This window comes from Dermacentor andersoni, chromosome 9 (assembly GCF_023375885.2).
Source record: "Dermacentor andersoni chromosome 9, qqDerAnde1_hic_scaffold, whole genome shotgun sequence".
Taxonomy (NCBI): Eukaryota; Metazoa; Arthropoda; class Arachnida; order Ixodida; family Ixodidae; genus Dermacentor; species Dermacentor andersoni.
The window spans coordinates 75,267,029-75,293,247 of record NC_092822.1 but is presented as its reverse complement, the minus strand read 5'-3'; the positions used below and the strand labels follow the sequence as shown (position 1 = coordinate 75,293,247).

Here is a 26,219-nt window from a genome sequence, read left to right as displayed (position 1 = left end):
ACAGAACGATTTCTGAATAAAACTTCGCACAGGGCTATCTCTGTAGGTGTTAATTACACTACTCAAATTGCCCGCTGCAATTGCACCATTCATGTTTGTTCACTCTGTGTTACGTCCTTGTTTTGAAGTGTGCTGCCATATTCGATCATGATTAACCAAATAGCCCACCAGTACATCTTAATGCAATCGGAAGGACTATAATGAAGACACTACTCGACTGGTTTAGCATGAACCATCGTTACGAATAGTGTAAACCACGAGCACGGAAAAAGAAATCACGTAGGACAAACCCTGAACTTGAACTACATTTTATTTCTGAAAAAACGTTTGTTCAAGTATGAACAGAAAACACGTAAGCCCAGCTATCACACGCCAAGAAGACAACAGAAAGGGATCCGATGTCTCTGGTATCCACATCTAAGTTTTCATATATTTTTACGCCTTCGCTATTTTCTCAGTTTGTTTTTCTTTTCTGCTGTCTTCTTCGCGTGAAACATCCGGGCTTGCGTGCTTTCTTCTCGTATTTAGACAAAGTGTTTTCAGTCATTAAAATGTAAACAAAGTTCAGCGATTGCCCTGTGTGACTTCTTTCTTCGTCCTCATTGTGCGTTGTTTCCACAACCGTAAACCACCAACCAACTTGCCCAAATTTCGGTTATTTTGACCACGAACCAGTCAACATTACGGCAGGTGTGCCAAATGTGTACAGCACAAAAGTGTTCAGCGAGCGTCCATGACTCACCTCCAAAGTAGCCACCCTTGCCGATCCTCGATACCTCTGTCTCGCTTCCGCCCTGCATAGAACACAGTGACAACTTCATCAAATGGGCGCATGTCACCATCTGTCCCACTTACAAATGCCTTATAAAGTTGAAGCTCGTTGAAACGAGGTTGGATCTGACACAAAAATAGCTTCCTTATATCCAATGTTCACTATAAAGATACGTATATGTGTTGAACTGTGATAGCAATTAGAAATGTTTTTGTTTATTTCATTATATTCAATAATTTGTTATATCCGTGTTTGTTACAGCAAGGCTTGACGACCTTCTACATGAGGAAGCACATCATGCCTGCACGAGTTTCACCTTCACTCTAAATTGCAAGTCTAAAATGCACAACATAGCACTTTGTGCTGTGTGTACATCTTACTGCCATTCCTCATTTTGTGTGCTGTTTATGGGGGCAAGCCATTACAGGCCTTAAAGCAACGCTGAAATAAAAATCTCGACATCCTTTCATTTACTGTATTAAGAGTGCGTGGTACATTAACCCACAATGAATCACACTACAGGATGTGACAGAGTGTTGCAGTTATTATGGCAAATCACTTCCACTAAAGAACCGCAAGATCGAGGAAGTTTCATGACTGGGAAAATGGTCACCCATGCATTAGGAGCATGTAGCTAGAATGTAAGCCACGCAGCTGAGCCTCTACGTGGTGAACACCGACATATAACAAGATTATGGGATACAGTTAAAACTCAATCTAACGAAACCCAATCTTACGAAGTTCCCAATCTAACGAAGAAATTTCCATTTCCCAGCAGGTACCCGCAAGGTTCAACGTTGTCATCAACCCAAATTCACGAAAATAACTTGGCCGATCTCAATTTAACAAAGTTCGTCCTGAAACAAATGAGCAAAAAAAGCGGCGATTTCTAATTCTGACATGGATGGCCTTTCTTCAAGCGTGCGCTCTAAAGCTATCGCGTTAAAGCATCTAGGCACTCCATTCACCGTCTTAGCTTTATTTTGACGAGGCTGCACACCGCGCCCATGCAAGGAACAGAGGACTCAACACCGCCTCGGTAGGGGTGGCGGAGGCTAGTTTTGTTAATTCACGGTTTACGCAAGAGATGGCTGGATTAGCAGCAAATACAATGCTGCAGTAGCTTTTGCGTGTCGCGATGTTACAATTTTAGGTTTTGAAGGACTGAAAAATTTCTTTCTCAATTTTAAGAACTTCCAGATTTAACGAAACAATTCGAGTGTGGTCACCACTTCATTAAATCGAGTTTCACCTATATAACAAAGTAAATCTAAAATGTTTCTTGGCAATATTAGCGTGCAAGAAATGTGCGCCAATAACAAATATCGGGTACAATGAAGGTATATTTCTGTGTCGTACGTGACTTTGTCACGAGTTTCAACTGTACAAGTGTCTCTAAGTTGCCGATTAATGCAGCCCCACTCTGCAATCGGCTGACCTCCTTGTTTGTTAAGACGGTAGGGTACCTACCCCAAGAAACGACCACCTCTGTTGGTGCCGAGTTCGATACCTAGAGAAGCATAAAATTTCCATCACCTGAGAAGCTTTATTTTTGAGAAATGCAGATCTGGGTTTCTTATACTTTTGATTAAGTCTCGCATGGTGGACAGTTTTCCCTTTCACAGTACAGCAATTATTAATACCCAAGGTCCACGACTCTCACATGTGTGTTTATACACAGTAAGACGTACCCCATGAACTCAAAGCTTTGAAAACCGCAAGAAGTTTCTAGATAAGTGAAATCATGAAAACAGAACCTTGCAGGTTATGCATAGTCCATATAGAGCCTTTCTAAAATAGTGGCCAGTAATGTTCTCAGTTTATCACTTTCACGTGACTCAGCACCAGACACATTGCCATTTGCAGGCAACAGCATTACTGGTTGCATGGCATTACTATGCCAAGAAAGTGTGCTTGGCAATGAACCAGACAACTGATCCTAATGTGAGACTCAAAGTCCATCACCTAAGAAGTGCGTAACTCTTTCCGGTCATGCAAAAAGTTGACACTGCTAATTTATGCAGCATAATGAATTGCAGACAATTTCACTTGGAAAGCTGTAACTGAACTATGGAATGTGCAACTGCCCCGACTTTAGAAGATGCCTCGCAGTGACGATGTCTCTATGTATGTCTCATTGTCACACAAGCATGAAGCAAGCGTCCTTATCAAGCCGCAATCTCGCTAAGGCTAAGTTGTGGGTTCACATGCTGGCCTTGTTTGGTCGCAGCGTGTAGACTGATCGTGCCTGCTCAAAAGAGCCAATCGTCATACTTAAAGTCACAATTATTAGGCTGTAACCACATTGATGCGTCACTAACAGCATCCTGAATGTGAGGAAAAATAAATACTCCCTATCCACTGCGCTCGCACGAGGCCAGAACAAAGTAGTAGTGGGCAGGAGAGCAAGTGCGAGTGAGTGGCTCTGTAGCTCGGCTAGTGACCTCTATGCCAGTGCGATCACTCGCTGCTGCAAGGTTGAAAGCAATGCTGCCCTGTTGCTTGGACAACCTGCGCGTGGCAAGGCGGAAGGCATGTGGAGTATTCAAAACATGGCAGCCATGACATGTTCCGGCTCCTGCAATCGCTGCTGGCTGAAGCTACCAGCAAATGCATGACCTTCGAGATTGGCATCTATTACCGAGAGAAAGCTGTCACTGGAGTGTTGATCTCAACACCATGGTTATGCAGCACTGGTTGCTATTTCTAACAAAAGCTTGGTCAATGCAACACAAATTGCAAAGGGACGCTCAGCTCCGAGTGAAAAAAGGGCAGGCAAAGAGACTCTTCCAGGAGTGATGTCAGGGTCTATGCTGCAAGCGACTGTGCAGCCTGGTGAAATGTGCCGAGGTTTGTCAATGCCATTAATTGGAAGTCACCATGGTCGCAGAGGTCCGCTTTCATGTTTTTGGTGAAACAGTGAAGTGTCAATATAACAAACTTCAGGGGACCGCGGCAAACTGTTCATTATTCTGAAAGGCCGACAATAAGGCTTCTAAAGCCTCCGTCATGCTTTTCTCTTCATGAATGTCCCTCCCTCTTGAATTTTTCCCCCCAACAACCAGCTGCAAAGTGGCCCAATGCCTCGGGTGGAATCAAACAAGAGTTTATCACAAGAAATAAGGAAGAAACTTGCACTTATTACTCTATGTGTTTAACTTCACTAACACACATGACAACGCTAGACTGTTTGCTTTTCATTGTCATCTGCTTGTTCTCTCAAAGACCGGATGCTATGAGACAACTTATGCACTCCTCTTCCAACGGGTTTTGGGAACAACCTGAAGCCCCTTCCCTTGAATGCATGCCTGTGATTGTAGTAGCAATCAACTATGTTTGCCTCTTAGTTAAAAAAAAGGCAACCTAAAGCTCCTTCTGCAAATTTTAATAATTTCAAAGCGTGCATGATACATCTCGTCTCTCCTAGTGATCTCTATTAGGCTTTTTCGACTAGGCTTCCCCCTTCGTGGGGGAGATATGCATACGCATGGAGCATCATTCCGTCTTCCAAGAGGCTCCAGCAGCGGGGTGCGAAAAATGCGTTAGATCATGTCCACATGGTGTTGTCAATGAATGCAAGTTTGACAGCTGACACCAGCACACAGTGAAAGGCATCATTTGACCACTCACGTCTTTCTTGACGCAGATGCGGACCGTTCCATCTTCAATGAAGTACATACCATCTGCAGCGTCTCCCTGAAAAGGACGCAAACACAATTACCAACCTGGAACTTGGCCAAAAAATTTTAAGTCGGACCCCCAGTGGCCACTGCTAAATTACTATCCCAGGCGACACGGGCAGCCTTGCTGCTGCCATCCTATGCATAAATTTCCCTGGAAGTAGGAACAGTAGTCGGTACTTTATACATATCACCCTATTCTAATGTGAACTTTCTTTTCATTAAAAAAAGAAAGGCGGGAAAGGGGGGTGCTGAAGATTGTATCACTCAAAATTGGTATGAGACTAAAGCTACATTTGCAGTGTTGGCAACAGCCTCTCCCAGAACTGTTGTCATCACCAGCGCCATCAAAAGATGGCAAGAAAGCTTCAGCATGGGGCCCTTACACGACTATAAGAGTTCTATAAGAGTTCTATAAGATTCTGTAAGAGACTATAATAGTGCTACACAAGCGCTATTCTCATGGAACAAAATGCGTCAATTTGGGGCTAATGCATGTACCTTTGTTTCCACTGCCTTGAGTTCATGTTAGATCGCATAATTTCGCCTCTCACACTCAGATCAGAGTTCTGCCATAATCTTTAGCGACCAGATGCTCTCGAATGTAAATTGCACTTATCTGGTGTACTACATTAAAATTTCCCTGTGGGGCTTCATTCCATGAGTGTGGTACATGTTGAAACCACCAGCCAAAGAGACAGGCCCCATTGCACAGGCACATTCATTCATTCATTCATTCATTCATTCATTCATTCATTCATTCATTCATTCATTTTACTCACAGTGCATAAAACAAGCACTACAGCGAAAAGGGGGAAAACATGATGGCAAGCAGCAAATCAGCCCATGAACAGCTGATTAAATACTTTCATATCAGAATTCTTAACATAATATAATGAAATAAAAAGAAAGAAAACAATCCTGGCACTATAAGCACAGGTCTCAAAGCGGGGTTATGTTCCACTGCTAATGTGAGGAGCTAAGCCTGATCTTTAGCAGTGCCACAAGCGAAAGCAGGCAATCACCGTCGATAAAGACAACGATCGGCTGGGCGCAAACTATAGGAGAACTTTCCTGCTGACTGAGCCAAGTTTACGTCAAGCTGCTCTGCTGGTCAGTCACAACTAGTTTATCACTGCCACTTGCAATAAAAGGTAGACGGTCCGCATTTAGGAGCTGCGTACAATCTAACCAACTTGCTATCAGGAGTGAAAACTGGCGAATGGGGATGGCAGTCCCACATGTCAATCTTCTGTGTGAGACGGCAACAATAATTGCAAAGGTGACAGTCTTCACTTGTGACAGGAAGACAGACAAGTAAAAAACATTTCGTAGGTGCCAACTTTTAATATAAGGACACTGCTTATACAAATATCTGCATCTGTAATTCAAAACATGGGTTCACAAAAGAGTAAGAAAGCTGTTCGGCCATCTGCTCGACTCTTTTGAAAGAGTGCCGACACATATTACCAATGTTGCATAAACTCTACCAAACGTGTAAAATGTTCATGTCTTACCCTCGAACCTTACTATAACAAAACAGGATATAATAGAATAATGAACACACTCGACTTCCGTTAGTTTAATCCTGATGGGACCGGCAAAATTACTTGAGTTATTCGGCAGGTCAAATTAGACGAGATGCAGAAAGAACGCCAAAACACATTGCTAATTTGTTTGGCAGTATTTGTCCGATTCTAACACGCCCCCTAATCAAATGCATAGCCACGTTCTACGCATCCAAAGTAGTAAACTAACGCAGAAATGAAATTAAAGCTTCTGAATGAAGTGAAAACCTAACATGTACTCGAATTTTTAGGAAGAAATATTGTTGCCCAGTAGGAGCCAGTTTTTTAGTCAACTTCGTCAAATGGTTTGTTTTAAATCAGCTTCGCCACAGTACTTAGGTGTTATGCGGCAAAACAGGCAAACATTGCAAAGGCAGTTTCGATTTCGTGTCCGAAAGCACTGTGCAAACAATTTTCAGCCCAATTTTCTCTTAAAAAAAGAGAAGGGGGTGGGAGGTGGCAAAGGTGCATTAGGATAGGGTAAATAACATAATAATCGTGAGTCTTCCTAGGGCAGGCCGAAAATGAGCGTTTTCAACAAAGGATGATGTGAACTCAACGCAGTCACTGTCCCCCTAAGCTCTCCATAGACAGATGCTGCCACTAAAGAGATCACTTTTGGAGCCACCCTAGGGGTCAGGCACTGACTGGTGAAGTTCGAATTATCCGGCGAAGGCCAGTTTTAGGATCGAAGTTACTAAGTTCCGGGCACAGAAAATGCATGGGTGCCAGCCAGGACCTCAGAGCGGGATCGAATTTACCGAAATATCTAATTAACCATCAACAAATTAATGGGTCTACTGCATAATGATGGAAATGAAATTCTCCTTGAAATCTCCACACAGATTTATGTATATAAAACTGCGTTTTAACAAAGTAATATTGCCCTGCCAATGGATATAACTAATGACATTCGTTTCTGAAACCAAAAATACCCGACCGTTACCCACCGAGCATATCGCTTTCCACGGGTACCGACACTCATTTGGCACTGCAGCTCATAACTCCTGTGTCTCTTTGCCGAATATGCTATCGAGCAACATTGGTCTCTCTCCCCGCCGCATGTAGCTACGCACAAGCTCAGCGGCATATTGCTTATCACAGTGTGGCACGCTGTAGAGGCTGGCACTGCCTCCAACATTGCACCGGTGCAATCTTGGAGGTTATGAGAGAGAGAAACCGTAGAGAGGAAGAACAAGCCCTATTTTCTGCAGGGAGCACAGCTCCCTTTGCCAGCCTGCTCGACGTCCTGCAGTAAGAAGAGAGACAAGTGTGCTGGCAACTGGTGCGATGCAAAGGACCAGCCAGTACATGGATGGATGAATGGATGAATGGATGGATGGATGGATGCTACGAGTGTCCCCTTTGGAACGAGGTGGTGGGTTGCGCCACCAAGCTCTTGTACCAACTTTTCTGAACTCCTATTGGGAACTTTGTTTTTGTGTACCTCCATTGTTTGTCGGTTGCCTGCTTCTTTTCCACCAATCCTCGAATCGCCTCTTACTAATCTCTATTGCTGACATGTTTACTTTCCCCCTGCTCTCGCTGAATCCAAGGGCTTCAAGGAGGCCAGAGGTGCCTAAATCGACCGCTGGGCAGATATCTGCACGTTCCAATAAAACGTGCTCCGTCGTTACCCTAGCTTTACCGCAGCAAGCACATGTTCTTTCTTTCTAGTTGTATCTCGCTTTATAAGTGCATGTTCTAAGGCATCCTGATCTCGCTTCGAAAAGTAATGAGCTTCCCTTTGAGTTATCAAAAATTGTTTCCCTCCCGATTTCGTTTTTTCCTCTTAAGCAGTTACTCGTAACAGGCTTCTTTTGCATTGCCACCACCCATGAGGTTATCTCAGCCTCTCTGACATTCCGCTTGACATTCTTTGTTGCCATGTTGCTCACCATACCGGTCGCACACTTGCTGGTAAGTTTCCTAGTTTTTTTCCTCCACTGTGAATCAATGTTTTCGCTGTACAAATATCTGCACTTCTCTTACTGCAGCACGCTGAGCAGACCGGGGTACATAGGCATGGCCTCCGAGATAGCATTCGAACTGGTGAAATCTCGGAGGCCCCGAACTGGCCAAGCCAAAACTGGTGTGACTAGTGAGGCCAAGCCAAGCTGGAGCCTCCTAACACATAGCGGAGAAGCACGAGAGGGGTGCATTAGCCAGGATCAGCAGCATAGCCGGCTCACCGTGTTTGGTGCCACATTCTGCTCTACCATGACAGGCTTCGTTCGCTGCACACCATGCAAGCTGCTCTCTTCAACTGCATTGGCGTTTCCCCAGTTTCATAACAATACGGATGAACCAAGCGTAAAGCAAAAGAGAAGGAACATCACATTGGAACAGAGGGCAGCTATCATAAAAGGTGTCACGTCAGGTGCTCAGAAGTCATGCATTGCACGAGCCGAAGATTGTCTTGGTGTTTTATCAAAATTTCACTGCATATGTGGCTGTGTAGCAGCTTTGCTAGTCGCATAGCCGTCTCCTTTGCGTTGTTAAAGTTGCGCATCCGGCTGGGCACATTGCAGTAAAGGGCAAAAATGAATACAACAAAGAAATGCATACATAAGGTCATTTCGGGTTCCCCTTTAACTTCGCTTAAACGAGCTTCAAGTGCATGGCGGCACATCGGCAATGCACAGTGCACCAGCTTCTCTACACATGGCACACCTAAACATCCTGCACACCACATACAGCACAGAAAAAATAATTTGCTACAAGGCCGTACCTGCATGATAATGAGGTCCCCATCCTTGAACGACCGCGGCATCAGGGCGTCACACAGGTTCATGCGTTCGTAGTGCTGCGCAGAGAAGACCAACTCAATGAGCGCGCTGTCCATGGGCAAACCATTTCGTGGCCACTAAAAGCATGCACTGCTGGGCTAGTCGGCGACTCCGTGTCATAGTACATCATTGCTAGTGATGCAACATGGTCACAACGTGTCAGTAATACAGCGCAATTACCCAGTTTAGTTGTACTGCCACATTATGTCAATAATACAGCGCACTGCTACTGTTCAGTGACAGTACTGTCACAATCCCAAATATAGCATCACTAGTCATTCTATGTGTATGAGTGATGCACTATGACACTATAGCATACCTAGTGACCCAGTGCATATTAGCAAAACTTTAGCTACATAGAATCGCTAGCGACACAATGACAAATAGCATACTAGTGATTCGATGTCACAATACAGTCGACTTTTGTTAATTCAAATTAATGAGGTTTTAGTTTTGTATTTGATTACAGCACACAGGTAATTTCTGGCCCAATTTTTTCAGCAAAAAAAAAAGCACATGTTAGAATTGGATAACCTCGGCAACCATAATTGCTTGAAAATCTTGCTAGAGCAGACCAAAGATAGCCGTTTACGATGAGGAAAGTATGTATGTTCAACGCATTCACCGTCTCTTAATAAGCTCAGCCGAGACATGCTGCCACTAAAGGGGTCACTATTGGTGTCACATAGGGGTCAGGCGCATGCATGCTGACTGGTCAAGCTCTAATTATCCAGCAGAGGCCAATTTTAGAATCTAATTAACAAATGTTTGGGCTGAGAGAAATTCACAGGAGCCGGCCGGAATCTTCGGTAGAGATCAAACTAACCGAAAAATTGAATCAACCGGAGTCAAATTATCGAGTCTACTGTATACAAAAATTTTTCGTTGATGTCAGCATGTAACAAACACAGTCGACTTCCTTCAATTCCACCCTTACGGTACCGGCAAAATCAAATGAATTATCCTGCGGGTCGATTTAAACAAGATGCAGAAGAAACACCGACACGCACTGCTGATTCATTTGGCACCATTTTCCCGACTCTAACATGCCCCCGAATCAAATTCATACCCACTTTCAATGCGTCTGATGTAGAAAACTAATGTAGAAATTACATTAAATCTCACAGGCCAAGTAGAAATCTAACACACACCCAATCTTTTAGGAAGAAAAATGCGCATAAGTCTAACATATGCACTGCATAATGGCTGTCGGTTTCCTAAAGTTAGCTTCACCGCATTTTAATGTTTCGCCGCAATACGTATGCGCCTTGTGGTAAAGCATACGAACGCAACGAAGGCGGCTTTAATATTGTGTCCCGTTGCACTGCACAGACAATTTCCCGCACAATTTTTTTGAAAAGGGGGGAAAATTAGGCTCATGTTGGAATTGGGTCAATACCATAATCGGACATTGTGAGCTACGGTTATTGAATGAAAACCTTTCAAGGCAGGCCGAAAATAGGTGTTTTCGATGGGAGTTGATGTATGTTCAATGCATTCACTGACTAGGCTCCACCAAGACCGATGCGACCACTAAAAAGGCCACTATCGGGGTCACGAGACTGGTCAGGTGTGTGCGTGCTGACTGGTCTAATTCAAGTAATTCAGCGAATACCAATTCTAGGATTCAAAAAAGTTTGGGCCCATAGAAATGCTTAGGCGCCAACTGGGACCTTCGGCCGGGATCAAATCAACGGACGTCTACTGCATATGCTTATAATGTATACTGAATATCATGATGGTACGTATCTGTGTTGGATGTGACACTGTTACAGCAAGGCTCGACTGTTATTTGTCACCAGCTAACGATGCTATTCTAGTGATGCGTCACCACCGCGTCAATAGCACCAGATGGTGTATGGATCACTAGCATGATGCATCACTAGCATCAGATGTGCATCACTATAGCTTTTCTAGTGAGTGATGCACATCTAGCGAAACCTGCCAGACACACTATGGCTGCCATAATGTTGTATGCTGGGACATGACACACTGCCCGTTGTGTGCAATTCCTGTTGTGCGTGCGATATACAGCCAACAATCAATTATTTGGACAGCCCTTCAGCGCCACCACAGCCCCATTGATAAGGACGACCAAAATTTGGGCACCTTACAGTGCGTCGTGCGATAATTCAGACTCGGACTGTCCGACCATGTGTTAATATGGCCAAGTCAAGCAGAAACCCCAATGTTTTCATTTTGAGATGTCAATGGCATGGTTGCAAACCATGTCAGCGGAACTCCGCGAAACAAACTAGCCAAGCCTAGTTGGTCTAGCAGTTGCTAAAACGAATTTGGTGCATGCACTGACTGCACTTTTGTTTATCTGTAGCAACAGCATGACAATGGTCGAGATACGGGCTGTGATTTTGTAGCGACACCTCCTGCTCAATTCTATGCCACTCTTATCATCTACTGTTCATGGCCAGCTGATCCCGTTAATAATGCATGCGGAGCAGCGCTCCGACCAGAAAAGAAATAGCATAAAAGGCACTGCCAAAATATCATGGCTGCAGAATGTCTAGGCCAAGGTTAAGCCTATGTGTGTGCAGCAACACATGTTGACAAACCTGAGTTGTATTCATGAACCACCACATTAAAAAAATAATTTATTTCGTGTGACTAGCACCGGATGCATCGATGGGCAGCAGCGTTTCTGACAATCATATGTCATAAGATAGTGTGCTTGGCACTGTGCGATGAATGAAGTCGCTCCTAGACACCGATGCATCCTGCGTTATAGTCACAGAAAATATAAGGAACTCTGAAAGTGATGATCCAAGACTACGGCACAGCTTTCTTAGCTGAAAAAAAAAGTTACTCATTTTGAGGCGAATGCGGTATTTGTGAGTCCTAATTATTCGGTCGTTCTGGCAGTCCCTGTTGGGTCCGAATCATCAGGTGCAGAATGTAGTGTCACCAGCTAGTGACATTATACTAGTGGTGAATTGTGTCTGCATAGCTAGTCACTATATTGTAGTGAGGAGTCACTAGCATGTTTTTCACTAAACAAGTTATATAGTCACATTGTGTGTCACCAGGTAGTGACGCTACAGTAGTAGTGAATTGTGGCAGCATAGCCAGCGACACTATATTTTCACATGGAGTCACTAGCACGTTGTCACTAGAGATGTTACACAGTCACAGTGAGCCTTTAGTACACAGTGTGTGACAGATTTACAAAAATGACAAACTGAGAGGGAAGTTCCACACTCACATTCAGGGACTTGAGCATGGGCACCTTCTCAAGCAGGTTCTCGTACTCTTTGCGCTTCTTGAAGGCGCTCTTGAGCACAATGCGCCGGAAGGTCTGTCGGTTCATGGCCCACAGGGAGCCCTCTGTCACAGCTGTGATGGTGGCCGCTCGTGGCATGTTGTACATGAGAGCCAGCTCGCCAAAGCTGCCCGATCCCTCGTACTTGCCAACCAGCTTGTCCTGCTCCCTGTCTGTGTTCACAAAAATGTTGTACGTGCCGGTCTGGATCACGTAGAAGTTGTCACCGTCGTCACCCTGCTTGATCACCACCTCTCCCGGCTTGACCTGTGTGGAAGTGACGATGAGGGTAAAGGAGTGGGCAGGAAACTGGCCATCCTCAGACTACCTGCACTCCACCAGTTTTTGACACCCATCTAGAGTAGAGCAGGGAAATGGGCTAGTTGGCATTCATTCATCTTGTAATGCACACAGAGAAATTGAGTGCTGCTACTAATACAGAGGACACGCCTGTCAGGACAACAAGGCACAAAATAATGACTCATTTGTGACCAAGTCAATTATGACTACTGACTGGTCACAAAGCAGTCGGTAGTTTGCGCCTTCTCCGGCCTGTCTGGTGTGTCCTCTGTGTACTCACTTTCAGTACACAGTGAGTTCTAGTTGTACTGACTTTCACTCAGCTTATCACAAGATGAATGGACAACCCCATCTACAGCTGAAATTGAGCTGGCAACGTTGCCGGAAGCCTGCTCCAAACATGTATGCAGTCATCGACTTCTAAAGGGTGCTAAAGAGAAACACTTAACCAGCTTAGACTGATAAAGTATACATTTGAAACTATTTTTGTTGATGTCTTCGTTAGAGGTTGATCATTACAACAGAAAATGAAAGTCAGTTACATCTTTTTATTTCGCACCGAAATTCCATCGTCAGTAGATCAGCAAGATGTCACGAATTTCAGAGTGAATTTACCCAAAGGGTGTGGAGGGCTCTTATTTTACTGATACCTGTGACAACAACACATCATCACAGCTCGAATTCTACGCTTAGCTTGAGATTGTAAGGTGAAAAATACAGTGCAGCTCGAAAGAAAACAACACGGCTTTTCCAGCATGAAAACGCACTTCGCTCGGGTTATGTCTGCAAGTTTTTTAGTGTTTGGCACCCACAAAAGAACTTAATTGTGTGGCAAGTACTTCGGCACGTTAACACGGCGATGGAAATTGCATAAAGTATAAATTGCATAAAGTATTATATACTCTTAGTATATAATAAAATGTGCTCTAGAAAGTCCTTTTGGAAGCAACTTTCTGAACTTCAAGGTTGCTAAAATGCCGCAAAATTGTTCTTTCATGTCACAAGACAAAAGGTTGCCAAATCTAGTGGCAAGATTACTAAAATGGCAATGCTAGCCACCGTGCTAGCATCAAACATAGAAGCCACTGTGATGTCAGTGCACCATACCATTGTTTTGCTTTTTGATAACGACCATTTTTCACTGGATTATCAATGTTATAGATTTGTCGCTCGACACAAGACGCACCTGTCGTGCTTTCAAGTTTCTTGCTTACGCATCTTCTTAACGTGATAGTGACACAAGATAGCAGACACAATGAGGTCAATGCAAACCAATCTACAATTAAACCTTGATATACCAAACTTTAATGTAATGAAACTCTCTATATGACTAAGTATTTAACTTTTTATAACTTTTTGTCGACAGAACACCATCTATTTAGAACCTCAATATAACAAAGTGTGATGATAAAGGACTTCTATATAATGAAATTTCACTGCTGCCGCTAAGAAATACCGACACAATAAATGAAAACTTCTGCGGATGCAGATGGTCAAGTGGCTGAATTACAAGCGGTCGCTTGCATTCTCGCGAATGAACCTCTCAAATCGCACAACTAAGAGAGATTGCCGGGGGAGCACCATCATGTTCCGTATGAAGTCCAAGTGCGACAAGATCCTGTCACACCCCCCATGCTGTATGCTTTGGACGCGAGGGCAAGCCGAGGAGGACAGTGGGGGTTGATGAGCGTAGCCTTCCCGTACGAGCAATGGGAAAAGGGGGAGGAGAGTTAACTTGCAGTAACCCGATCAAGCACACCTGAGGGGAGGTGGGGAAGTGGGGGGCAGGGCTGGTGCGCGTCTCTTCTTCTAGCACGGCCATGGCAGCGTATGGCTGCCAGCACACATCCAAGCGAATGTGCAGCCTATGTGTATTTAGAGGCGATCTGCTACATCTACAAATAGTGGGTGTGCCAGGATGGCGGGGCGTTATTTTCACTGCCTTCCCACGTGTTTGGTACAGGAGGTTGCACAATCTTGAGTGTCAGAGAAGTGGACGAAGCATTCGCCCCACGCCGCCAGCAATTTTCATGACAACGCCGCCAGCAATTTTCATGAGTGTCACCCCGCTATTGTACCACGCTATGAACTGCGGGGCCGTAGTGGACACAACAGCACGGCTGGCTTCGCTTCGTGCTACAAATGTGAAGATATCATCGACATGGCATGAAACTATCTTTCGTCGCCGACTCTCAGATTCTACAAATGAAAATGTTTGACTTTTCTGAGTGCCAGCTAATACAGAAAATTTGATGGCCCCTTCCACATAAGAAAAATCTGTTAGTGACTGTACTTATTCGCATAAACAGCTGAATTTCAATAGAACAAAATTTCGATATATCGGATCAAATTGCTGATCTCATTGACTTTATTATGTTGAGGATTAACTGTATAACAAGACTGGCTTTAGCATCCCTTTGGAACCTTCTTTGAGCTATTTCACAACCACATGGAAATGACCTCTCGAAATATGCCACAGCATCTGAGCAAACAAAACCAGCTCCAGTAACCTTTAATAAAGCTCAAGGCTACTAGCCTCATCCCTAAGCACAGCAGTAGCCACGTTTACATCGATACAGTAGAAGCATAGTGCATTCTCTTACCACATGGCATATTACCCATACATCACCGGTTACATGAATGCACCTTTTGCTGCCCAGCAAACTGACGTGACGACACCTACAGTCACCTACACTTGAAAGTTAGTGCTTTCACTTGAGAAAAACCTGTTTTTGTTGTTGAGTTGTGAAATGCAGCAAAAGTACCTGCAGGGCATCAGCGACATTCCATCAGGTTCTCCTTTATTTGTCCGCACGGGCAAACTTAAGTGCTGTTTATTTTGCAGAAACGTAATTTTGCAGCGGATATGCAACTGTTGCTATGACCAGTGTCAGCTGGGTACTTGGCTTCTACCTTCGACAGTCTTGGCTTCTACCTTCTCAAAGTGAACCTGGCTAAGATTACACTGCTAAGGAAGGATCTTGCTGAGGTGCACCTAATTTATTATTGCTAAAGAAGACACTAGTCTAATGCCCTCAACATACTCATGACTAAAAGAAAATTGTGCTTGCCCAGCTCTACCAGCCGCCATGTTTCTTTTGATGTTCTACAGTGTGGCAGCAGCGGCTGCAAATTGTGTGGCCAGTTGTCATCTCGTAACAAATGCATTCCCATCATTCCTGATACGATATGCTTCTGCTTACATGTGCCGCTGACATAAGCATTTTTCACCTCAAGCTACCCCTGTTTTTCACATTTGATGCTATGTGCCTTTTAAGCAAATAACGTTGTTTACATGACCTGCATTGCGCTTCTGTCACATTAATGTAAACACAGTGAGCAAGGCGATGGCAACTACTGCTGACATAAGTTGCAAGCATGTGCCATCAGTACATCAGTATAAATGCACCGTCAGGGTTCCCAAAGAGCTAAAGCATTTTCGCAACCATTTTTCGGACGAATTTAGGCCCTAAAGTTCGATTTTCTGGACTAACTTGCCCGTTCCGAGTACGCTACCTGGTCTTGGGAGCTGTCAATTTGGATTTTTCACTAGCTTGGCCAGGCTTGGCTTCCAGTGGCCCGCTCTATAGCCTCCTAAATTGGGATGTGCACACTTTCAATAGAGAGCGTGCGACGTCTGCCAGTCTCTGAGGCCATGCTTGCTCTTCCTTGGCTGACAAAATGCTCTAGAAGACAGCACTTTTTCTTGATTATTTCTTCTTTTGGTCATCACTATTGTCATGATCCCTTACTGTGGCATCCATATTTATTTATTTATTTATTTATTTTGAAGCGTTGGTTGCTATTTGCACATGTTGCGTCCACAGAGCAGATGTCTCTCAGAGAGGATGTCGCATCTTTCTGTGTGTTTGCGTGGCTTCACATTTGCGTGATTGGCACCACCTCATGTGCCTTGGCAAGAGCCAAGTAGTGCGAAGAAACGTGACTAGTTTCTTCGATCTGCATGGCGATCTCCGGCAATGGAGAGCTGAGATCACCAACCTGGTGACGCTTTTCTCAGACTGTATATGGAGACGACGCCACTCTTGAGCAAATTCAAGCGAATCTGATCGCCTCCAAGCGTAGTATGAGGCAGGGCATTATTAGAGATTTTTTTAACCTGTTAACCTGTTCTAAGCCGAAAGAGTTTGTTGAACTGTTTGATTTTTCTGACTATTTTTCGGTCCAAGTGAGGTCCGGAAGATCGGTCTGTGACTGTACATCTAAACGTGTGCTCGCATTTGATAGAGTTGCTGGTTTCCCTCTTCATCCTGGAAGTCCGTACTCGGACTGTACCTCTGGCCTTTACTATGCCTGACGACGCGTCACCATGTTCCCAGACAGCGCAACCCTGTTATATTCAGCGGCACCGACGACTATGACGTAGAGGACTGGCTGTCCTCCTACGACCTATGAACGAGTGAGTGTACACAAGTGGGATGACGCTGCCAAACTAAACAATGTCATATTCTACTTGAGCGATGTAACCCATCTTTGGTTTCACAAACACGAAGTTGACATTGCCAACTGGTCGGCTTTGCAGAAGTATTCGGCCAACCTGCTGTGCGCAAGCTCCGTGCAGAACAGAGCTTGCATGGTCGCACCCAGCAATAGGGCGATAACTTTATCATGTATATCGAAGATGTCATTGACCTCTGCCACCACAACAACCCCGCCATGTCAGAAGCTGACAAAATCAGGCATAATGAAGGGGGGATTGAGGACGATGTCTTCCACACACTCATTTCAATATCCCCCATATGGTCGCCAATGTCATTCAGTTCTGCCAAAGTTACGACGAGCTGTGGAAACAGCGCATTTCCACGCGTCGCTCTACCTTTGACACAACCAGCATTTCGGTTTTCGCCATTGGTGATTTTTCTGGTAACTACACTGCCTTACTGCAGCAAATACAGCAGTTTGTTCGCAAGGAAGTGGCCCAATTCTCTGTGGAGCTTGCCCTTTCAGAGCCTATGCAATCGTTCGCCCAAACTGCGGCTCCTTTTGTTTGCTTTTTACTTTAGAAGTTCATCCCTCACTTTTTGCAATAAAGTTGTTAGACATCGCGATGAAAGTTTGGGAAGTGAGTCATTTCAGATATTACAGATTTTGGATAAAACGAACATTTTCTGTCGGATTATCAGCGTGCATTGTAACGAGAGCCGACAGTATATACGAACACCTGCAAAAGACGAGAACAAAGACTGTTGTTGATGCTCGCGCTCCCCCTGCTTCGCCGTTAACCAGATCGATTTCATTTCCCTTGATCCCTGCGATAAATCACAACAGCATCTGAATGTGTGCTTGCTGGAGCAAGAAATCCACTTACCTTCCGCTCAAACATGGCATCTATGACCTCCTGCATCTGAGCCTGCAAAGTAAGAAAAAGTAATGTTAAAGCAAGACTTGAATCAAAATTACAAACTACCAAAAATGTTCACATCCCTCATTTAACATGTTTATTGATTCATTTAGACACACATCCATTGCCTTCCTTCATGTCCGAGCTGCATTAAAGGTATTTGGAATTAAATTAACCATTTGGTAAAGGAATGTGCTGCAGAGAGCCAAGCTATACCTCCTTTAGGTTCCAGTTCTGTCCACTGAAAATTTGCTTTCATCACATTTCTTGTACCTTCAGAATCTCCAAAACCACACAGTTGCAGAGCAAACTAGGAATTACCAATTCTTCAGTGGCTTTGTCACATTTACAGAACGTGGACTCTAAGCGAGAACTCGCTTAGAGTCCACAAAAACATCAAATACAATACAATACAATACAAAAACATCAGATATGACAATAACTATTTTATGTCTAGCATACTTAGAAATCACCGACCGAGACACTTGAAATATATGCCCGATGGGAAATATTGTGAAAACCATGACAGAAGGGGGGAACCTACTACATGAAGACAAACTGATAATAAGGGCAAACATCTATTCGTCTACCTTCCACTTCAATTTATTAGAACACTTTACAAATGTTATTCAAATATGTAGCACAGGTCAAATCATAAATGCTTCAAGATGTTTTTGACACATATTAAATGTAATTTGAATCAGTACTTTTGGTTTTGATGCACTAGCTTTGCGTACACAGTTGTGCACATAGCGCCTGATGGGAATACTGATGTGTTTTGACATCTTGTTTATTATATCATGAATCCCTCTGTGTGTAGGTGTTGAGTGTATAAAACACACATTGGCAGCACATCCCTTCAGGAACTGATGCAACTGATCGCACATAAATTTGTGTTGAACCTGTAACTGCCAGCAAAAAAATTAACAAGAATGTTAAGCAAATGTTTTTTTTTTTTTTTTTTTTACTGCACATCAGGATAGTGAATTCTTTGCAGATTTGAAATATACAGAACATGTGGGTAGTAAGGACAACTAATACCCAATGATGAGAACCATGTACGTTGACTAGACATTTCAGAGCTGATGGAAGTTCTGTAGCATGCCCTAGACATTACCAGGTTAATTTTAGAGGCATGTTCCTGAAAATTGAGAACACTACCATCACCGTCAAGCTTTTATGGAGAAGCAAATCTTTGTCGCTTGATGACTCAATCAATTGAAGTTTGTGCTTTCATGATGAATGCGGTAACACATGACTGAAAGCCATCCCTTTTGCCGGATGAACAGACTAATTAGGCCCTCCAGCGGCTAAAAAGGGAATAGTGTCGGTAATGAGCCAAGCTCACTACTGCCACATTGAAAGGGCACCCAAACAGGTCAACGAGCCAGATTCATCCTCAGCACCTCTTGCAAAAAAAAAAAATGTGATCAACTAAGACATGGCACTTAAAGGGTTAAACGTAAAATTTGTAAGGGGAATAGCGACCCATCACTGTGTCCTGGAGGAAATCTACACAATAATCGAAATTCATGGGGATACATTCAGAAGACACTCTAAAGTCATGCACCAAAGCTTACTGCTTTTAGAGATAAGAAAAGTGGACAATCATTGCAATGTACCAGTACTACACTGTTGGAATGAAAGTTGAAGGATAACGAGAAAATTTTAAGAAGGAACTAGGGATCACATAGCAAGCAATGGAAAGGAAAATGAAATGCATTACTTAAGAGATTGGAAGATAGCCACGAGTACGAGAGAAAAGAGGGGCACAGTTGATATTCCAGTTCAGATAAAGAGGAATAGGAGTTAAGCAGGTCATGCAACACATAGAAAAGATAGCCCAAAGCCTGTGAAGTGTTACAAAATGGTTACAAACAAGGAGCATATGCAGTTTAGGACTGCAGGGATTTAAGTGATCTGATAGAGACGATGAAACTTGCAGGCATAGGATGAAGTTAGCAGACATAAGACAGCGGTAGTTAGAGATTGTTGCGAGAGGCCTTAGTCATCCTGCAGTGTGAACGTAAAAGATGATATGAGAAAGAGGGGGAGGAGGAAGTTAATAAACTGTGCTCAGTGTTTATTGATGAACTGCAACCATAGGCAGCATGCTGGGCCAATGCCGAGGGTAGCAAGGGTTTTTAATTAAAAAGAGTTGGTCGAGTAAGTGGGTAATGGAAAAAAAGAAAAGAAAGAAAGACATAAAGAAAGTTGCCTAGACACATCTGTGAGGGAGCTGAAAGATATACTGACCACGTCCAAGGACTTGAACAGCAGGATGTTCTTGACTGCCTCGCCGAGCTTCTCGCGCTGCACGTCAGATTTTGGATGCACCACCTGGATAAAATGTGAGCAGTGCACTGAGGAATCTGTTGCACCTTATTCGAATCAGTACCACATTGTTCCACTTTTACAGTACCAATCCACATAGTACTTCGAAATATCTGCAGAACTTCTACCTTTAAGCTTTCTGCCAATGAGAAGCAGAAAAAAGAAAACTGCAAAAGCAACGCGTCACCACAATATGAAGAAAACTTAAGAGTAGTCACCAACTGCAATACTGACATAAGAATGTAGGGGAAAAAAAGAGCAAGAACCTGAACACCACATATTTACAGCACAACAAAGTCAAAATGCACAGACAGTGGGATCCCAGGTGAAATGCTATCACATGAAAGCATAAATCAAAAAGTAGTGGATGCACTTCAGATGTCATAAGAAAACAAGGTACAATGGAAAATGTGGTTGATAATGTAACAACAAATAAATAAATTTAGGCAGACAATCTGTGTGACCTTCTGCACTGACAAACTGGAGAATGAACAGCTGTATCTCCTGGTATCACCCACATTATTTGCCCTCCCTTCTGGTCTAGACTGCCTTGCAAAACAAGGCATGGTGAGAAGCAGGGGCTGCAATTAATGGCATTGCATGAAAGGGAGGTAAACCACCCTCTTCACCAAAACAAATTTCTGTCATACCTTTCGTTAAAAAAAAAAGACAAAAGGAGATAGCGAGGTATCAACTGAAATGCTATCATGTGAAAGCATTAACCAGAAAGTACACGATGCACTTCAGATGTCATAAGAAAACAAGGTACAATGGAAAATGTCGTTGATAATGTAACAACAAATAACTAAATTTAGGCAGACAATCTGTGTGACCTTCTGCACTGACAAACTGGAGAATGAACAGCTGTATCTCCTGGTATCACCCACATTATTTGACCTCCCTTCTGGTCTAGACTGCCTTGCAAAATAAGGCATGGTGAGAAGCAGGAGCTGCAATTAATGGCATTGCATGAAAGGGAGGTAAACCACCCTCTTCACCAAAACAAATTTCTGTCATACCTTTCGTTAAAAAAAAGACAAAAGGAGATAGCGAGGTATCAACTGAAATGCTATCATGTGAAAGCATTAACCAGAAAGTACACAATGCACTTCAGATGTCATAAGAAAACAAGGTACAATGGAAAATGTCGTTGATAAGATAACAACAAATAACTAAATTCAGGAAGACAATCTGTGTGACCTTCTGCAATGACAAACTGGAGAATGAACAGCTGTATCTCCTGGTATCACCCACATTATTTGACCTCCCTTCTGGTCTAGACTGCCTTGCAAAACAAGGCATGGTGAGAAGCAGGAGCTGCAATTAATGGCATTGCATGAAAGGGAGGTAAACCACCCTCTTCACCAAAACAAATTTCTGTCATACCTTTCATTAAAAAAAAGACAAAAGGAGATAGCGAGGTATCAACTGAAATGCTATCATGTGAAAGCATTAACCAGAAAGTACACGATGCACTTCAGATGTCATAAGAAAACAAGGTACAATGGAAAATGTGGTTGATAAGATAACAACAAATAACTAAATTCAGGAAGACAATCTGTGTGACCTTCTGCACTGACAAATTGGAGAATGAACAGCTGTATCTCCTGGTATCACCTAGCTTGTTTGACCTCACGTTTGGTCTAGACTGCCTTGCAAAACACGGCATGGTGAGAAGCAGGAGCTGCAATTAATGGCATTGCATGAAAGGGAGGTAAACCACCCTCTTCACCAAAACAAATTTCTGTCATACCCTCCATTAAAAGAAAGACAGAAGGAGATAACGAGGTATCAACCAAAATGCTATCATGTGAAAGCATTAATCAGAAGGTACAGGATGCACTTCAGATGTCATAAGAAAACAAGGTACAATGGAAAATGTGGTTGTTAAGATAACAACAAACAAATAAATTCAGGAAGACAATCTGTGTGACCTTCTGCACAAACAAACTGGAGAATGAACAGCTGTATCTCCTGGTATCACCTAGCTTGTTTGACCTCACTTCTGGTCTAGACTGCCTTGCACAACAAGGCTTGGTGAGGATCAAAAGCTGCAATTAATGGTGTTGCGTGAAGGGTAGGTAAACCTCCTCCTTCACCAAAACAAATTTCTGTCAGAGCCTTCGTTAACAATAGACTGAAGTAAATAATTAACAGGTGCAATGCAAGCCACACATACACTGCCCCAAAGACCGTCGCTCACTGACACGGCATCATCAGTGACGACCAAGGAGACGGCATAAATACTGGAAGGTACACCGAATAACCTTTCATTTAAATTTATGCATTCCCCATTATCCAGATCACTAAAACAATCACAACCATACATTTGTTCATTGAAAATGTCCCGAACAGAGCAAGAAATAAATGGTAAAGTGTGCCTGCACTTCGTCTCATCTCACACCAAGTACAAAGTATCGAAGATCATGTACACGCACACAATCTCTGAGGCCATGGAGTCCCAAAAGTGTTTTGATTTTTTGCCATCAGATGGCGCCACAGCATGTGCCACTGTTGGCGTGGAATGCACTTTCACTGACAATGACGCCACATTTGAAGCTATGTCTAGTACCCTCCGATTTAAATGTTGGACTCACTGCACGTTCGAGATTTTTTTTTTACAGACATGCGATTATATGTATTCCGACAAAATGCATGTTTATCGCTACTTTTTTCGTAATGTGGCACCCATGTCGAGGTGCGTCAGGTCTGTCGTGTCACTTGAATATCGCGTGCATGTGGTTGACTCTCTAGAATGAGCTTCGCAAGGCAGTGAAATAGGTGCAGCACTACGCAATACACACTACCAAAATGAGAACGCAGGCAGTGAGGGGTCAAGCAAAAGATGAGTCTTTTGACCCCCTGCTGCATCGTTGTCAACAATAACTAGATGAATACCTTTTTCTAAGAATTTGTTATAACAGGACAAGTAGCATTTTCTCCTGCCTTACAATGCAATGAAACGATCCTTTTATTATCAGTGGTTGAATACTTGTGACAGATTTATTATCAGGAGTTGCTACATCATGGGGCTATAGCACTAGAAAGTCCCGGTACAGTTTCAAATGATGTCCTAAATTCACCTCCATTTCTCACTTACTAAAACTCTGTATTAGGTTATTGAAGCCTTAGAGACGTTTTTGAGTATTGATGTATCACTTTAGCTTGACTTAATATTTGCCTTTAGTATTCCTTTAAACACCCACTCCAATGTAGACAGCTCAGGTAGGAAAGAGTATAAATGTGACAATATATGTACACTCTGCATGTACTGAAGGACCCAAATGTATACATGTCATATCGCAAAGTTATATGTGCCACCATGTTCCAAAATAAAGATATGCAGTTACATTCAGATGCAGAGCTCAAGCAATGAAAAATTTTTTTTTATAAATAAAAGCTGAAAATATTTGACCTGGGAAGAAATTACTTTTGTCAGTAAGTTTATGATCTTTCAAACGTTCACTCACAATGATATCTGACCGCAGAGCTCTTTTTATTTTCTATTTTATGCCACGTCTCCTCTTACGATGTTATCTACCATGCCTTCACCTAAACTGCCAAATGAAACTCAGCTGTAATACAGTGTATTATGCTTTCCACTTCATGTGTCGCAATGTTTTCCATTATCACTGATCAAACAGGGCATTGGCCAAATGTTCACAATGCACTTAACTCACCTTGGCACCCTCATCGTCGTCATCCTCGGCCGGATCATAGTGCTCAGCAAACACTGCAAGCACATTAAGAGAAACTTTAGCATCATTGGCTCGGCGCATAATCACACATCATCACTCACACGAAGAAGTCACTATGTGTACTTTCCAGTAAAGCCAACAACTCCACTTCAATCAATTAGGTTGTCTTCCGAAAGCACCAATAACATTTTCATCTCACCGTAAAACTCTGCAGCAACACTCTATGGCAATTTTCCACCCTTGCCATACATTTCTATAGAATTCACATGCATCATACTTTCAGTGCTCAAAGCTGTGCAAAGCACATGGGCAGATATGCAAGAACCAACTTGAAGGCGAGGTGCTTGTTGACGTGTGCAGATGAATATGCACAGATGAACCTCATTATAATGAATCCACATCCATAACAAAAATAATTTCTTTATATCCATTCGTTACAAACCTGGGGCCATTTAGACATGCATTGATTGGATAGAACTCAAAGCCAGTAGAGCAGGTGCCAATCATCACCATCGGCTCTCAAACTCTATCCAGTCAGTGCTTGCTTGAAATGGACAATCCACTCTGTAGACACTTACAGAATACCCCCCCCCCTGCATTTGTTACATGCAAATATTGCCAAGAAACATTTTAGGTTAACTTCAATATATTTGGAAACTGTTATATCCATGTAGGTTAGATTGAGGTTAGCCTGCACCAGAAAGTTGGTGTTGTACACAGGTGATATGCCACTCAGCAATAGCAGTACCAAGTTACCAGAATCAGTAGACAACCAAGAGCAATATCCCAATGGCAATGCCATTTTTATTAAGCTAACTGTTAGTGACAGCTTCACATTGTGCAATGGAACTGAAGGGAAGTCAATATATTGGAATCATTCGTAGACATGAAAGGTCACAAAGGTTTCTGGCACATCTGACAAGCATCTGGTAGCGCTTACATTCTTAAAGGGACTGAGAACTGGCCAGAGTGTGTTGTCAGACATTAATGAAAATTAAATTACCATGATTTATAGTGATAGAATCCAGCATGCTGTTTGCAATTTAGTAGAAATTATAATTTTTAATTGGCAAAGAAAATCTCAAAAACTGGTAAGTGGCAAGAGCTGGAGGTGAAATCTTGGTACTTCAGATGTATTCTATGAGATTACTGTACGTAAGTCAACTGTTATTAAGTACAGCCTAATTATTGCTTAAAATTGCAGTTGCTATATTATTACACACTTGTACACTATTCTATGCTTCGAAAACCAAAATGTTTGCGTGCCTATGGCAACACGCTGAACTCCGTATCACGTGTAAAGGCGTCATTTCGTTTTCGATCCAATTGGTTTCGTTTTGACTGGTTAAATACCAAAGCAGTTGGACAGCAAACCCTGAAAACAAGTAGCTATTACTTCAGAAATAATTTAACAATTCGGAAAACATGAATCGCAGGAACATCGACTTGATGAACAAAATCATACTTTGTTACAGCTATGGCCACACTTTTTGTCTGCCTCCCACTTATGCCAGCATATCATCACTATCACGCTCACCTATCACCGTTTTCAGCATGCTTCCAGTGAATGACTATATCCTCACTGCAGATAGAAAAATTGATAAAGAGTGTTCCACAGTGATTACCGCATTAGCACTCCATGATTAGAAACTCAGACTGGTAAGCTTTCCGTTGCAGTAAAAGAAATGGGTACCATAAAAATTGGTTGTCAGTCCCTTTAAGTTAACAACATAGGTAGGTTGCAAGTTGACCTAACTGCCATACTGTTTTTGCGTATTGTGCCACATTTCAAAGAAACTTTTGATGCAAGTAACAATGCCAGGCCAGTACGAAAAGAAGCTGCCTTACGTACGGCCCAACTGCCATGCAGCCATATTAGTATTTTATGGCATTGTATGAAGAAAGTCGCAACTCACCAGACTTGCGCCTTGAAAACCGGCTGGGTGGCTCTGAAAAGTGAGAGAGAGGGGGAGTCATATGAGAATTACATGCAAGGACAGCACCACTCAGCAACATGCAGCATCTTAAAATGGTGTAAAATTTGACGCTCCCCTTTGCTCAATTTTCTTATTGCTCTTCCAGCGCACGTGCATCAAATTTTGAAGTTATTACAGCAGTGTCATATTGATATCCTTACAGCAGTAAGGCCATGAGAAGTTGCTGTAATATGCAGTGAGAGAATGCCAGCAATGCTTCACGAACATATTTTTCAGCACACATTTATGTCCTTTTATACCAACCTAAGTTGATGCAAGTAATTGCGGTCATAACTAAAGACGAATGTACATGTTATGTCTATGGTAAAAAAAAAGTGAGGAAAGTGGCTGAACGTAAGGCACATCAGTTTAATATTTTCGAGGTTCGTCATATTTTTCAACTAATTTACAAATGCAGTTTCCGTACGATGTGAGCAACCACAAGTCTCCATGGAATTTCAACTCT

The 26,219-nt window shown here is 42.9% G+C and overlaps 1 protein-coding gene across 2 annotated transcripts in view; it reads right to left on the bottom strand.

The window, feature by feature from the left end:
- The window catches only part of Pka-R2 (cAMP-dependent protein kinase type II regulatory subunit), a 147,593-nt gene that overhangs the window by 9,149 nt on the left and 112,225 nt on the right, over positions 1–26,219 (bottom strand). For both annotated transcript variants that reach the window (XM_050176165.3, XM_050176164.3), the window contains exons 2-9: positions 25,694–25,726; positions 23,760–23,812; positions 20,002–20,085; positions 17,713–17,754; positions 12,027–12,350; positions 8,752–8,826; positions 4,403–4,468; positions 743–794 (exon numbers count right to left, since the gene is read on the bottom strand). In XM_050176165.3, the coding sequence (XP_050032122.1) occupies positions 743–794; positions 4,403–4,468; positions 8,752–8,826; positions 12,027–12,350; positions 17,713–17,754; positions 20,002–20,085; positions 23,760–23,812; positions 25,694–25,726 (729 nt within the window). The remainder of the gene's footprint in view (positions 1–742; positions 795–4,402; positions 4,469–8,751; positions 8,827–12,026; positions 12,351–17,712; positions 17,755–20,001; positions 20,086–23,759; positions 23,813–25,693; positions 25,727–26,219) is intronic.